This window comes from Callionymus lyra, chromosome 3 (assembly GCF_982586985.1).
Source record: "Callionymus lyra chromosome 3, fCalLyr1.hap1.1, whole genome shotgun sequence".
Taxonomy (NCBI): Eukaryota; Metazoa; Chordata; class Actinopteri; order Syngnathiformes; family Callionymidae; genus Callionymus; species Callionymus lyra.
Window position 1 is genome coordinate 16028208 of NC_141820.1, and position 13593 is coordinate 16041800.

Sequence of the window (13593 nt, forward strand, 5' to 3'; positions counted from 1 at the left end):
ACTTTTGATGCTGTTTGGTATTTTATTATTGATGCCAAAAATGAAGCATTATCTCGCTCTTGTCTTGGCTCTTGTCACAGGAAGTGATGGTGTCAACAGAAACACATGCAGAAATCTTCTTATAAAATGTGTTTTTATCTTGTTAATAATGAAAAATATGTATTTTAAATCAATGTGTTTCTATTTTTTTCAATGCCAGACTTACAGGCGTCGAGGTCCTTCGAACACTACACTCTGTCCGACAGGCCCATGGACTACAGGATCCTGCAGATGGATGAAGACCAGGACAGGATGTATGTGGGCTGCAAGGACCACGTCCTCTCTGTGGACATCAACAACATCACCCATGGTACACTGCAGGTCTGCATATGAATCATTTATGCATTTATTCTGGCAAGAATTCATCCGTTTTTGAACTTTTATTAATGCCATGGAAATGAGCTCGCATTAGCCGTCGTCAGAACACTTACGTGTATCGCGAAGAGCCATAGAAAAAAAAATTTATCTCAAACACTTTGATATCTCTTTGGCAATCCGCCTAACAAGCTCTCTTCAGTGTAATTGACAGAAATGAAGTGCATAAACAGACAGGAACGCATTGAGTGCCGCGGCGTCTCCATCGCTTTCTCCATTTAATTGCTTGAATAATTCAACGTGCCGGACCTTTTGAGCACCTCGGCCAGGTTTATGTTTTCAGCAGGCGGCGGAGAGGGTTTTTTTATCACTGGCACTCAGTGTGGATTTAAATGATGGCGATATATATGTTATAACTCGCAGCCCATTTCCACATGTTTGAAGAGGCGCCTCTTGAACTTGTAATGATGTTTGCTTTCCACCAGGTGTTCTGGCCGGCCTCGCCCACTAAGATTGAAGAGTGTCAGATGGCAGGCAAGGACCCCACGGTGAGAATTAAATGTTTTAAAGAGATTTTTTAGGAATATGTGATTCATATGTTCATTTTGAAAACTTATTTTCACGTGGCCCCTCATGAGGTCCGTGGAAAACAAGAAAACAGGAACTGAAATTTTAAAAAATCAATTCATTCAAAATCATTTTGAATACATTTGTATTGTTCATTATATAACAATAATAAATGAATATTTATATATATATACTGTATATATATATATACATTTCCTTAATTTCATTAGTATGTTTTGTCCTACAAAATAATAATTAGAAAAAGTATTAAATGATATACAATAAATCAAAGGTTTTAGCTTTTAGGTTTCATTAATGTATTATTGGTATAGTTTCACAGGATATTTGACATTTAATCTTCTTTTTCCATCCCATAATATTAGGCTCCCATCATTTTGTTTGAAATCCATTTATAGTCACAGACCTTAATGTAGCTCCTGAGAAAATTAAAGTTCTAAACCCTGACCTAAAGGAAGCTACTGTAAAAATGTACTTCTTACATCTGACATGAGATGAGTACAGTCTATCCTCAAGTAATACCACTGGCTTGTACCTCCAACAAAAATAAAGTATAAATATGTATTATTTATTTTTAGATTAAGTAAAAACAAATACAACCATGATTAAAAACATATTATTTGGTTAATGTTTAGAAATATTAATATTTGGTAAAAAGTATAAAATAAAATGAAATAGTATAAAATACATTCAAACTTTTATATCATTTTTTATTAGTAATGTTACAATTTTACTTTTGTTCAATACTTCCCATCATATTAAGGATCCCTTGTTTTTCCAAGGGATCCTTAATATTTCCAAACCCTGGCCTTAAGAAAGCTTCTATAAAAAATGTACTTGTACTTATAATCTGTACAGTTTATCCTGAAGTGGTCGTACCTCTGTAATGGTGTCAATAATTTGTATTGCTATAGATATAGCAACACATAATTGTATATCAGATGTATTTTAAAAAAAATCTTCTTCTTTTTTTTTTTCATGTTCACTTTTTTTCTGTTTTTGGTTTGAAACCACCTCATAGTCTCAGACTAAAATGTGGCCCCTGAGAAAATAGAAATTCTAAATCCTGACCTAATACTGTAAAATGTACCTACAAAAAGAAATGGAATGGTGTCAATACTTTTTTTTATTACCATTATTATTATAATTTAATATAGAACCAAAATAATTGGATATCAAAACAATTCTAACGATTTTATTTTGTATATATTTGTATCACTCTTTACTATAAAGGAATTATAGTTTTCCACTTAAAATAGCAAACGTACATTCTGTCTGAATTCATTTTTCTTCCGTTTACTCGTCTGAATCCCAGCTGGTTAATTCAATTTTACACTTCATTATATATGAAACCCGTTTGCTAACAGATCAAAACACTCTTCATCTCCACTTTGAAACAGCTGCTCCGACGTCTACTCCTCCGACAGAGGAGGTGTGTATCCTCCTCCTGGGACCTCCTTTTGACTTTTCCCATCTGTCGGTGTGTGTGTGTGTGTGTGTGTGTGTGTGTGTCAGGTCCAACCTTCTCGTGCAGCAGATGTCCCGACCCGGGTCGCAGAGTCCCCGAGTCCTCGTGGTGTCAGTGGGGTTTTTTGAGAGGGAAGCGAGGGAGTCAAAAGAAAATAAACCTTCTCTGATTTCACTTCCGTCGCCCTGATTCGTCTGTGGCTCTCAATGAAGAGGGCAAGACGTGCTTCTGATGCGTCGTCGTTGACCTTGTACTTCATAAAAATAGAATCAGAAAGATCCACATCATCAGGCTCTCGACGGCAGCCGGTGTGTCGAGCCAGGATCCGAACGAGAAGAAGCTTCCGCTCTGAGTCATCGAGGACATTTTACCGCAAATACTGGGGGCGAAGATCCCAGTCTGGATCCGCGCCAGTCTGTCAACTAGTTACTCATCTTCATAGAAACATGGTGTCATTTTCCTTTTTTTTTTCATCTCCCTCACTCGCTCTTATCCCTCTTTTATTTTTACCAGCAACATCTGTGCTGCTTCATTTCACTTCCATGTTGACAAGCAGAACCCCAGAGAGAAACCGCATCATCCTCCCAGCAGGAAGGGAGTGAAGAAGAAAATGTAGAGCGATTTAAAGTCCCTATTGACAAAACGAGTGAGGAGGCGAGAGAGGAAGAGTCTTTCGTGCAATATGAAATATCGGCCTCCGTGTAGATTTATCATGTTTACTCGTTCTACCTCAAATCTCAGAGGAGACTGGAGTGTTTTCATTCCTTCAAACATTTGAAAAATGTGTTTAGAAAAGACGTTTAAATACCTTTCGACATAAAGCAAATGTTTTCGATTTTTGATATTCATTTAAGTCTTTTGTCACCTTGTGTGAAAACTGACAGAAAATGTTATTCTAATGACAAAAAATCCTACAACAAATTAAACTTTTTTTTTCCACCCCAAGCTCCTGAATTCCCATTCATCTCAACTCATGTCGCCAAGAGATTAAAACATTATTATTATATTATTACTGAGATCATGACTCAAATGAAAAGAAAAAAATTAAGATAATCATTTCAAAATACAAGACTTTTTAATCTTTCTGTCTGTGATACATTTCTCTACTTTGTGTTAAACTGTTGGAAGATGTAGTGGCTTTATTATTTAAGTGTTTGAAATAATAACAGATTTATCTGAAGAAACTTTACAGTTTAGTCACTATATAAGAGAAAAGGGAAAAACAAGTCCCACCGAAATCACTATTATCCACAGTGGTGAGGTTAAAACTTTTTAACAGGCAGAAACCTCAAGCAGAACCAGACTCAATGCGATATGGCCTCCTTCTGTGACCCTGGTCAAAATAATTATAAAATAAAAATGTGAAAAACATCAGGTTAACACTAGTGATGGTCTGCTGAAGCTTCATGAAACAGTGTCATGTTGTTTAGAGGTCAGTAGGTGGCGCCATCAGTTTAAAAATGATATGACGTTTCATTAGAACCTTTCAAAACAAAGGAAAATAGTGCAGAGGCCGCCATCTAGTGGACTCCAAAAATAATGACACTGCTTCATGAAGCTCAAAGAACAAGAGTTATATGAGGAAACGTCATAAGATTATAAAACAGGATTCGTCCTCTGATGCACATATATAGAAAAACACCTCATTTGTTCTGAAGGACTGACAAGTGCAGGCGCTGGACGCTGTGTGATATGAGGTGATCAGAGGTAAAAGTGGGCGAAAAATGGGGAGATTAAAAAAGAAAAAAAAACACACATGGGTGTTCAGTGATCAAAAAAAACTTTTTTTCTTTCTTTCCTTGTTTCTGTGTTCGCTCTCGCGCACCTTTAAACGGAATATGATTTGCAACAGCTGGCATTGCAGTAACCAAGGCCACGTCCCTGAATATGTTCTCTCTCTCTTTCTTCAAAACTACTTTCTTCTCTGGCTTCCTCCCTTTTACCCGTACACAGCGTTAAAATCATTTTGCAACGGAAATAATCGATGACCAAAAATAATGTTGGAGAAGCAAACTTTCTTCACTTTTTTCTTCTGTGGTAAGATGTTAAGTCGAACGATAAAAAGTGTTTTTTTTTCAGATTAATTAATATAAAATAACATTATTTGAATGATTTATTTTATCCAGTAACTAGAGCATCACAGACTGATGATGTTCCACAACAAATGGGCTTCAGCCAGTGCAGTGAATCACTCAAAGACTTTCCTGATCCAGAAAAAAATATGTTCCTCGTTCCATCGAACGGATTTAATTGGATTTATTTAGTCATTTTTCTGTTCGAAAATTGGTCACTGACACATCACCTTCTTATCCCAGGATATGGAAGCATCTTCTGAAAAGTTTTGGCAAAGTCCAAACCAAGTAGATTTTAAGGATGTTTTTTTTGGAAGTCATCATTTTCTGTTGATATTCATAAAAGTAGGTGCCGCAGATTGGCTGCCTTGCTTCTTGGATTTGTCTTTCTATTGCTTATTTTTTGTGTATATTTCATTCTTTTATTCTGTACTCAAACAACAAGAAAATCCTATGTAGTTTTAACAATACTGGAAATACAAGTTTGGTTTTACTTCAACATCACTGGATTGATATTAGTAGGGATGTGTTGATGAGGCTTCATGAAACAGTTTCAGATGATGTCATATTTAATTTAATTAGCAGATAAAATGTAAAGATTATAAAGCAGAGAGTGACATCTAGTGGTCTTTTAATATGAAGACACTGTATCATGATACATCACCAGCTGTTTCATGAAGCCTCATCAACACATCACTAAATATTAGCAATCACCAATGTCTATTGTGCACTCGAGTCCAGACTTCAAATTTTTTAACCCTAATGTTTCTGTTTCCGATTGTCTTCACCAGCACGGCTGTGGCAACTTCATCCGTGTGGTGCAACCGTACAACCGCACTCACCTGTTCATGTGTGGCAGCGGCGCGTACAGTCCAGTCTGCGTCTTTGTCAACCGGGGTCGCCGACCGGAGGTGGGTACATGTGATGTCAACGCTACTAAGAGGGCATTTTTCAGACATCTTGCTTCAAAGGTCTTCTACCCTCAGAAGATGTTTTAGTATTTAAAAATGTTCATTTTGCATCGTGATTCACTTTTACCAAATTAAATGGAGGTGATTACGAGAGTCAAACTCTTCTTTGTTGCTGCAATTCACACTATTGAATATGATTTTATTTGCCGTATTATGTATATCATGCTTCAGCTCATACATCCTTCCATAGTTAGATTCTACAAGTTGATTCAAGATAAATGAATATAAACAGTATTTTCATTCTCATAACTAAATGTATGCAGTATGCTTTTAAATATGTATTAAATAAATTGTGAATGTAATTAAGTAAGTAGTATTTGTAAAACGCTTTTCATGACCAAGGTCACAAAGCTCTTAAACAATCAAAACAATACCCAATAAAATATATGCTTAAAAGGTCAAGACACCACCGAGACAAACACAGGAGTCTCAGAGAATCAAGGAAAAGCCTGCACGCATAAAAGTGTCTTAAAATGCAGCCAGTGAAGAGATTTAAGGATCGGACAAATGTGAGTTCTTCTACTGGAGCAGGTCAGAATTCTCGCTGCAGAGTTCTGTATCTACTGCATATATATAACATGAGAGCTAGGAGATAGGAAAGCATAGAAATCCAGCTTCATTTTGGGCCACATTGTCCCTCTGTCCATATGAGTTAAACATTTTTGTTGTGCTTATCAGACAAAAGTTTTCTCTTTATATATATACAAAAATAAATGTCCATCTAGCTGGTAGCATTTTTATTATCAGGGGAGGATTTATTTAGACTTTATTCATCCAGTAGGCAGCGGCAGAGCAACGTCTTTCTGACTTCACTTGAGGTTTTTCTTTGTTTCAGATGAAAAAAAAAAAGCTTAGTTTGCGATTCAGACGCTCATACGTGACAGCTTCTCGACTTCAGAGACTGTAAAGCATAACAAGCTGTGAAGTAGGATGCTGCGGTGAACTCTCGGTCAGGACCTTTGACCCCCCTTTGGGGCACCCGGTGGTCTTAAACCGATAAATAAAACCTCTTGCGATCTTGAATCCTCCAAAACGGTTATTTCTTACTCTGACACTTTATATATAGTTTAATCCATAAGCAAATAGTGTGTTTGTTTTTCCTTTTGAAAACATTATTGAATTGCTTTTTTTTCAATTTAAAACTTTAAAAAAGAGAATACGTTCACATCAAAGTTCAGAGACAAGATTTCCAACATTCAGAAAACATCCTTCACTTGTGAGGAAAGGAGAAGAAAAGCAAACATCTTTCAAAGATCTGCAGTCTTAGATGTTTTTCTACGGTGGATCATGTTTATGGTTCAGCATTTTAGAGGCAAGCCCAGTCCAGATGTTTGATCCACTTCCAGTGGAGCCGACAGGTTCTTGGCAAGACTTGGACATCAGGTCCAGCACAATAGTTCAACTCCTGTATTCAAGGCGTTATGTCTCTTTATAAAATGATTTTTCATATAACCACCTTAGCCCTTTGTCATCGCTGATTTTAAACAAAGACACTATGTGTTATTTCTGCTCCTCGTAACAGCTGTTTCATGTTGAACTCTTATTAAAATCACTAATAAATGTATGCTTTACATGGATTTTTGTATATATATATTTTACATAAATACTAGATAAATATTAAGCACATATTTCACATTTTTGTTTTAACCTTTCATAGAAATATGTGTCAGACTATATAACAATGATACCAAATCCAAACTATTTTGCCATCAATATCAAATTGAATTTCCCGGGGGGGTTCAAAGCCCAGGAGCAACAGTCTGGAAGGATTTCTCTCCTGTGGTCCAGAAGTGTGTTCAGGAACCATCAGTAGATTCTGATCCACAGACCTCAGAGCCCGAGCTGGGGTGTAAGGCGGGATCAGATCACTGATGGAAGAAGGAGCCTGACCATGAATAGATCTGAAAGTAAGAAGTCAGTTTTTTTCAGTGTTGAACTAGAGACATGTCTTCGTCCAATACAGTACAACACCCAGGTTTCTCAGGCTCAGTTTGACAGACTGAAATAAGTAACCCAAGTTCTGACCCTGGAACCTTATCATCAGGAGCAATAACCAAAGTTTCCGTTTTGTCCAAGTGTTTTCACTCAGCCATTGTTTGATTTCTAGGAAACAATTGACTAAGCTGTTCAGCCTCTGGGGCTCAGTCGGATCAAAAGATCTGTAGAGCTGGATGTCATTAGCAAAGATGTGGTAAGAAACATCAGGAAATCTCTGAATAATTTTACCCAGGGGAATCAAGTACAGCAAAAATAATAAAGGACCTAAAACAGAACCTTGAGGGACTCCACACAACAGATCTGCTGATTCATACCTCATTTGATTGGCATTTATTTTCTTTTGCAGGAACAAGTATTCCATATTGATTCCAAGACTGAACTTGGGAAGGGAAGGTGCTCCTTTAACCCGGATGTGAACACCGTCTCTGTGATGCTCAGTAGGTGCTTCCATTGTTCTTATAAAGTTGACTTTAATATTTAATTCAATAAAGTTTATACTTTATTTAATATTGTTTTGATTGTTTAAGCGCTTTGTGACTCTGGTCTGGAAAAGCGCTATATAAATAAAAATGACTTGCTTACTTACTTATTTAGCCCAACTTACAGTTAAATAATAAACTATATTCATAAAAGGACTTCATTCAGTCGTAGACCAGATCAGATTGGACGTGGTCTCTGGTGAGCGGCTGGTCCGGAGGTGTTGTGTTGCCGTTGACAAGGCCCGAAAGGCGACTCGTCTTTATTTTCTGACACCTGAGCATCGCACACGTCAGCAGCGGCCTGGACCCGCTAAGTGAGCAGAGGTAGCCGGCGGGTTGACATTACCCGGAACGCCAGAGTGAGAAGTGGAGCAGAGGTCAACGCTGTGAAAAAAAAAAAGAAAACTCCCTGCAGCATCTTACAATCCTCTACAGAATCCAGCCTCCACGTGGTTGGCGAATGTGCTGTCGCCACATTTTCATGCTGGAAATCCGCCAGACTCCACTGATCCTCCTGTAACCCGAACCACATTTGTGAAGACGATAAAGAAAAGAAAAGGTGTCTTATTAGACTTGTAATAAACGTGTAACGCAAAAACACGTGGCAGCTTTTTTTTTATAGACAGAAAAGATTAAAATCCTCGCCTCTTTAAACATTCTTAACTGTGAAGCGTTAAGACGGATGAAGGTGACTTGACGTCCTGTTGTGTTCCTGATCCAGACCAGGAGTTGTTCTCGGGCATGTACATCGACTTCATGGGGACCGACGCCGCCATCTTCAGGAGCCTGACGAAGAGGAACGCAGTGCGGACGGACCAGCACAACTCCAAGTGGCTCAGTGGTGAGTCAGAAGGATACGTGTTTCATCTTAACTCCAAATATAAAAATTTTACAAGATGATCACAATCAAAGTCTATCCTCCCCTACAAGGAACTTCCCCTGCACGCCTAATAAAAGCTGAGTCAACGCTTTTTAACTCTGCTGATTCATCGTTTTGTACAGAGCAGAACTGCAACTTGTCATACGAAAACTTCAGAATCAGAAACATCTTTATTGCCAGAGATCTCAGATCGTGGTGAAGTGGAGAAGGCGAGACAATCACAGAGGCAGCCAAATCCACCTGGTCATAGTCGTCGAAAATCTAAATATTCAGTCCTATATTAGCAGGGCTAGTCCTTGGCAAATAATGCCTCAACTATTATTTGTGTAATTCAGGGGTTAGGCCTCGTTTACACATGATTCTTTAACATATTTTTTTGGTCTTTTCTCAATACTTTCTTAGAAAGTTCATGGAATAGCTCAGAGATCTCCCAGTTTAGATTCAGATTGAACATTTCCACTGTTATTGTGTGTCAAACTCAATCACACAAGGCTGTCAAGGTCGCAGCAGAACAATATGTATAATATACCAAACTTTAACAAAGTACAAGTCTTATTTTGATATTATTTTTTAATAATTGGAGATGAAGAGGTTTGACATGTCTTAGTTATCTCTAATATTATCATCCTTCATCGAACATTTCCATCAAATTCCTTTCCTTCAACATCAATTTTACTCTTATTGGACGTCTCTGAAGGCATTTTTTATTTTAAACACTGGCATCTTAATAAATGAAGCTTCATGAAACAGTGTCATGTTGTTTAGAGGTCAGTAGGTGGCGCCATCAGTTTAAAAATCTGATGTTTGATTAGAACAATTTTTCAAAACAAAGGAAAATAGTGCAGAGGCCGCCATCTAGTGGATTCTGAAGATAATGACACTGGTTCATGAAGCGTCATCAGACCATCACATGTGGTACAAATGAAAGAGAACTAGCTCCACACATCTTTATGAGCTTTATTAATAGCGTAGGTCTCGATACTGTTGCACTTGCAGTGACAGTTCAATATAACAAACTTTTCACTATTAGAAATGCTGCCATCGTATCTTCTGACTTCCATTCATTTAGCAGTTTTTAGCAGAACGAATAACGATAACTAACAATAATCCTAACTCTCGGTGGAATTTTGGGTGGAGTTGCAAAGTTTTTGTTGTCCCGATCCTTTTCTTCATTTGTTTCTCGTCTCAGAACCGATATTCATCGATGCCCACCTGATACCTGACGGAAGTGACCCCAACGACGCCAAACTGTACTTTTTCTTCCGCGAGCGACTGGTGGATAACAGCGGAAACACCAAAAACATCCACACCATGGTGGCTCGGGTCTGTCCGGTGAGTGTGGGGAAAAAAAAATCAATGGTTGAATTTTCTTCCTTTTTTTCTAACACATCGTCTTCAATTCAGAGCGACGTCGGCGGTCAGCGCAGTCTGGTGAACAAATGGACAACGTTCCTGAAGGCCAGAATGGTGTGTTCTGTTCTGGAGGAGGATGGAACCGAAACCCACTTTGATGAATTGGGTAATCTGCTTCTTTTTAAAACATCATGTTTTACTTTAAAGTGTAAATGAAATAGATACGTGACCCTGAATCGTATTTCTCTTCAAACCTTTGTTCCCTGTATTAAATTTATCCTTTAATAATCTTGAACACTTCATATCTGTAAGAGATTAGGACTTTATCATTTCCACCCGTCAACACTAGAGTCCGGCTTTAGATCATTGATGCTACTTTTCGACAAGTCCAAATGAAGACCTGGTGTGATGGGAGACAAATGAAATACGTATATGTTTTCTAAACCTATCACTCTTCGCATGCTTTCCCTGACAGAAAGCGTGTTTTTGCTGGAAACCGATCAGCCCAAGGGTCTGCTGGTATTCGGCGTCTTCACTTCCACAAGGTAAGACTGCAGACTTAGAGGCTAACCCCAATTTTTTTTCCCACAGGCCTTGTTGGTCAATCGCAGACGATATATCAAGAAGGGTGGATGTTAACAGTGAATCAAGAGATGTGCAACAGAGTATTTCCCGAGACACTTGGTCCGAATTCCAGGATGTTTTGTTGATACGTAAAATAACTTCAGACTTTTAAAGGTTTGGTTCAGATATGATTTATTGTAGAACATCTGTCCCATCTTGAAATTGTTTGTGCTGATACAACTTTACAAGGTTTTACTTTGTCCATTTAAGAATTTATTTTAAGATTTTGTTAGCTTTTAATAGTAATGATACTTTAAATCCGCCTAGTTATACCACTAGCTTTCACTGCCTTTATAATTATATTTAATATCTTAATAGTCTAAATCAGTTGCGAAATCAATGCCTTGAGATGAAGTTTCTAGTCAATAGCACCTTTTACGAATACTATTGAAATGTGTTTTTGTGTGACTACAATATCTTCATCCTTTTTTTTTTGTTTGTTAAACATTTTTTTGAGGAAACATTTGTTTGACACTTTACTGTTTTTGGTCCCAACTAACTCATATTAACAATAATAGTTAATAGAGGTATTAAGGCCTGACTGAGCGCCATATAATTAATATAAATAATACTCATCGGCCCTCTACATGTTTACGAGTACAGGAAGCGCAAGAGAAACAATTTTTGTTAAACCTCAGATGGTTAAAATTATCACATCAATGACCTTTTGATTAGCTTTGATTATGAAGTTAGGATGGAACTGATACCTAAAATCAATTGACCGATTGGACATAAAATCACAGTGAAATCCATAAAACATTAAACAACAAAATCTAAACTGAATTTGTCAAAGAAATGAAAAAAGAAACCGCTGGAAGACCCCCTCCCTCCCCCCCAGCCTGTGGCCCAGTCTCCTGAAGAATTGACCTCTGGTGGCCCCCCGGCCCATTGAGTCTGAGCCCCTTATTTAGTTGTTATGGGGGTTGATTAGTGTTAGTGTGAGACTAAAATAACGTCTCAATCATAGGTTTTTATGTATGGCCTGTTACGACAATACACACTTTGAATGAATCTGAGGCTCGGTAACTTAAAATATATACTAAATTATAGAGAGTTTTCCACATTGAACATTTTTAAGTTATATAAAATTGTTAGTATATAAAAAATACCCTTCTCTGCTTTGGTTGTGGTGCAATATTAGCGTAATAATTCTGTAAGATATGATGCTTTTTCACAATTGACTGATTCATAACCACCTATGTATGTGATCTGAGAGATTAAAGACATAAAAAACTGTTAACGTTCCTCGAGACACACGTGTAAAGACCATTAAACTCTTACATTAATAAAGAGTTTTTTCATGCCAACCATATGCCTTCTCTTGGGCCTTATAAAAAGATCTGGCAGGCTGAATTTGGCCCGCTGGCCTTAGTTTTTCACCAGGGATATAAAGACCACCAGTTTTAAAATCATACTTTTGACTATTGATGTATTTAACTTGAGTATTGATGTCTGCCTATTCCAACAAAGGACAGGCATACAGGTAAATAAGGAAAAGATATTGGATTAAAAACGTCCCCCTTGGCTCAGATATTTGAAGAATTAGCCGCCATGCCGCCTTTCATTTCAACATCTGTGGACGATGAAGAGATTTCTGCTGAATAAACCGACGAAATGACTCCCAAACTCAAAGCCACATGGCCTACAACGAGGTAAAAACGCCACAGTTACCTGATCCCCTGCTTCTGATCTTTAATTGGCCGCGTTTGGTTAACCCTGGCTGTCACATGGCCTTTATCCATGCGTAACACCGGGATCATATCCAGCTTATAAACCGCCGCCAAACCAAACAGTGAGGTGCTCGAGGTCTGAGGGCTCAGTGTTATTCCTCACGCCGGAGTGTCTTTTTTCTCCTCCAACTCCCCTCCGCACAATGTGCTCCTGTTCCTCCCTTCAACAGAGCCCTTTTATATGTTAAAGTGGTGCGGTTCCGAGGCGCTGAGCCAGACCACAATCGACTTCTTCGCACCGTCGTTCCCCCGGAATCCGTAGTGCAAAGAAACAATGGCGGAGTAGATAAGCCGGGGGGCAAAGCTCGCAGCGACGAGTGTGATTTAAAACAACAACTTTTTTGTTTCCTCAGCTCCGTGTTCCAAGGCTCGGCGGTGTGTGTGTATAACATGGCCGACATCCTGACCGTGTTCAACGGGCCCTTCGCTCACAGGGAGGGCCCCAACTATCAGTGGATGGCGTTTCAGGGACGCATTCCATACCCGAGACCAGGAACGGTGAGTTGATTTAACCACCATTAAAAAAATCCTGTATTGTTAACAACACTGGCAACACAGGTTTCTGATTCTGATTCTGATTCTGATTCAGATCCAGATTAAGATTCTGCTTTTGACTCCGATTTGACCCCCATTCCGATGCCGCTCTTGACTCCTATTTTATGCCGATTCTGATGCCGCTTTTAAATCCGATTCCGATACTCATTCCGATTATCATTCTCATTCTCATTCTCATTCAGATTCAGATTCAGATTCAGATTCGGATTCAGATTCAGAATCAGAATCAGAATCAGATTCCGTTTTTGACTCCGACTTTAGTCCGATTCCGATACCGATTCGGTTTCCGATTTTGATACTGATTCTGACTAATGACAATATTATAGTATGGAGAAAACACATACCTCTGCCAAGGACCTGATTACAGATGCTATTATTAAAAAAAACAGCATACAATATAAGATGTGTTGATGAGGCTTCATGAAAGTTTGAAAATGATGCCATGTTTCATTGAATTAGTAGATCAGAGCCAACAATTTTAAAGAAGAGAGTGACATCTAGTGGTCTTTCAGAAATTAAGACAC

General features: G+C 38.2%; 1 protein-coding gene across 1 annotated transcript in view; it reads left to right on the forward strand.

Moving 5' to 3' along the window:
- sema3c (sema domain, immunoglobulin domain (Ig), short basic domain, secreted, (semaphorin) 3C) overlaps positions 1-13593 on the forward strand; it is a 43504-nt gene that overhangs the window by 16174 nt on the left and 13737 nt on the right. Inside the window, exons 2-10 of the mRNA XM_087786589.1 lie at positions 200-360; positions 840-902; positions 5271-5390; positions 7795-7885; positions 8649-8768; positions 9997-10139; positions 10212-10326; positions 10636-10705; positions 12868-13012. Of these exons, the coding sequence (XP_087642715.1) occupies positions 200-360; positions 840-902; positions 5271-5390; positions 7795-7885; positions 8649-8768; positions 9997-10139; positions 10212-10326; positions 10636-10705; positions 12868-13012 (1028 nt within the window). The remainder of the gene's footprint in view (positions 1-199; positions 361-839; positions 903-5270; positions 5391-7794; positions 7886-8648; positions 8769-9996; positions 10140-10211; positions 10327-10635; positions 10706-12867; positions 13013-13593) is intronic.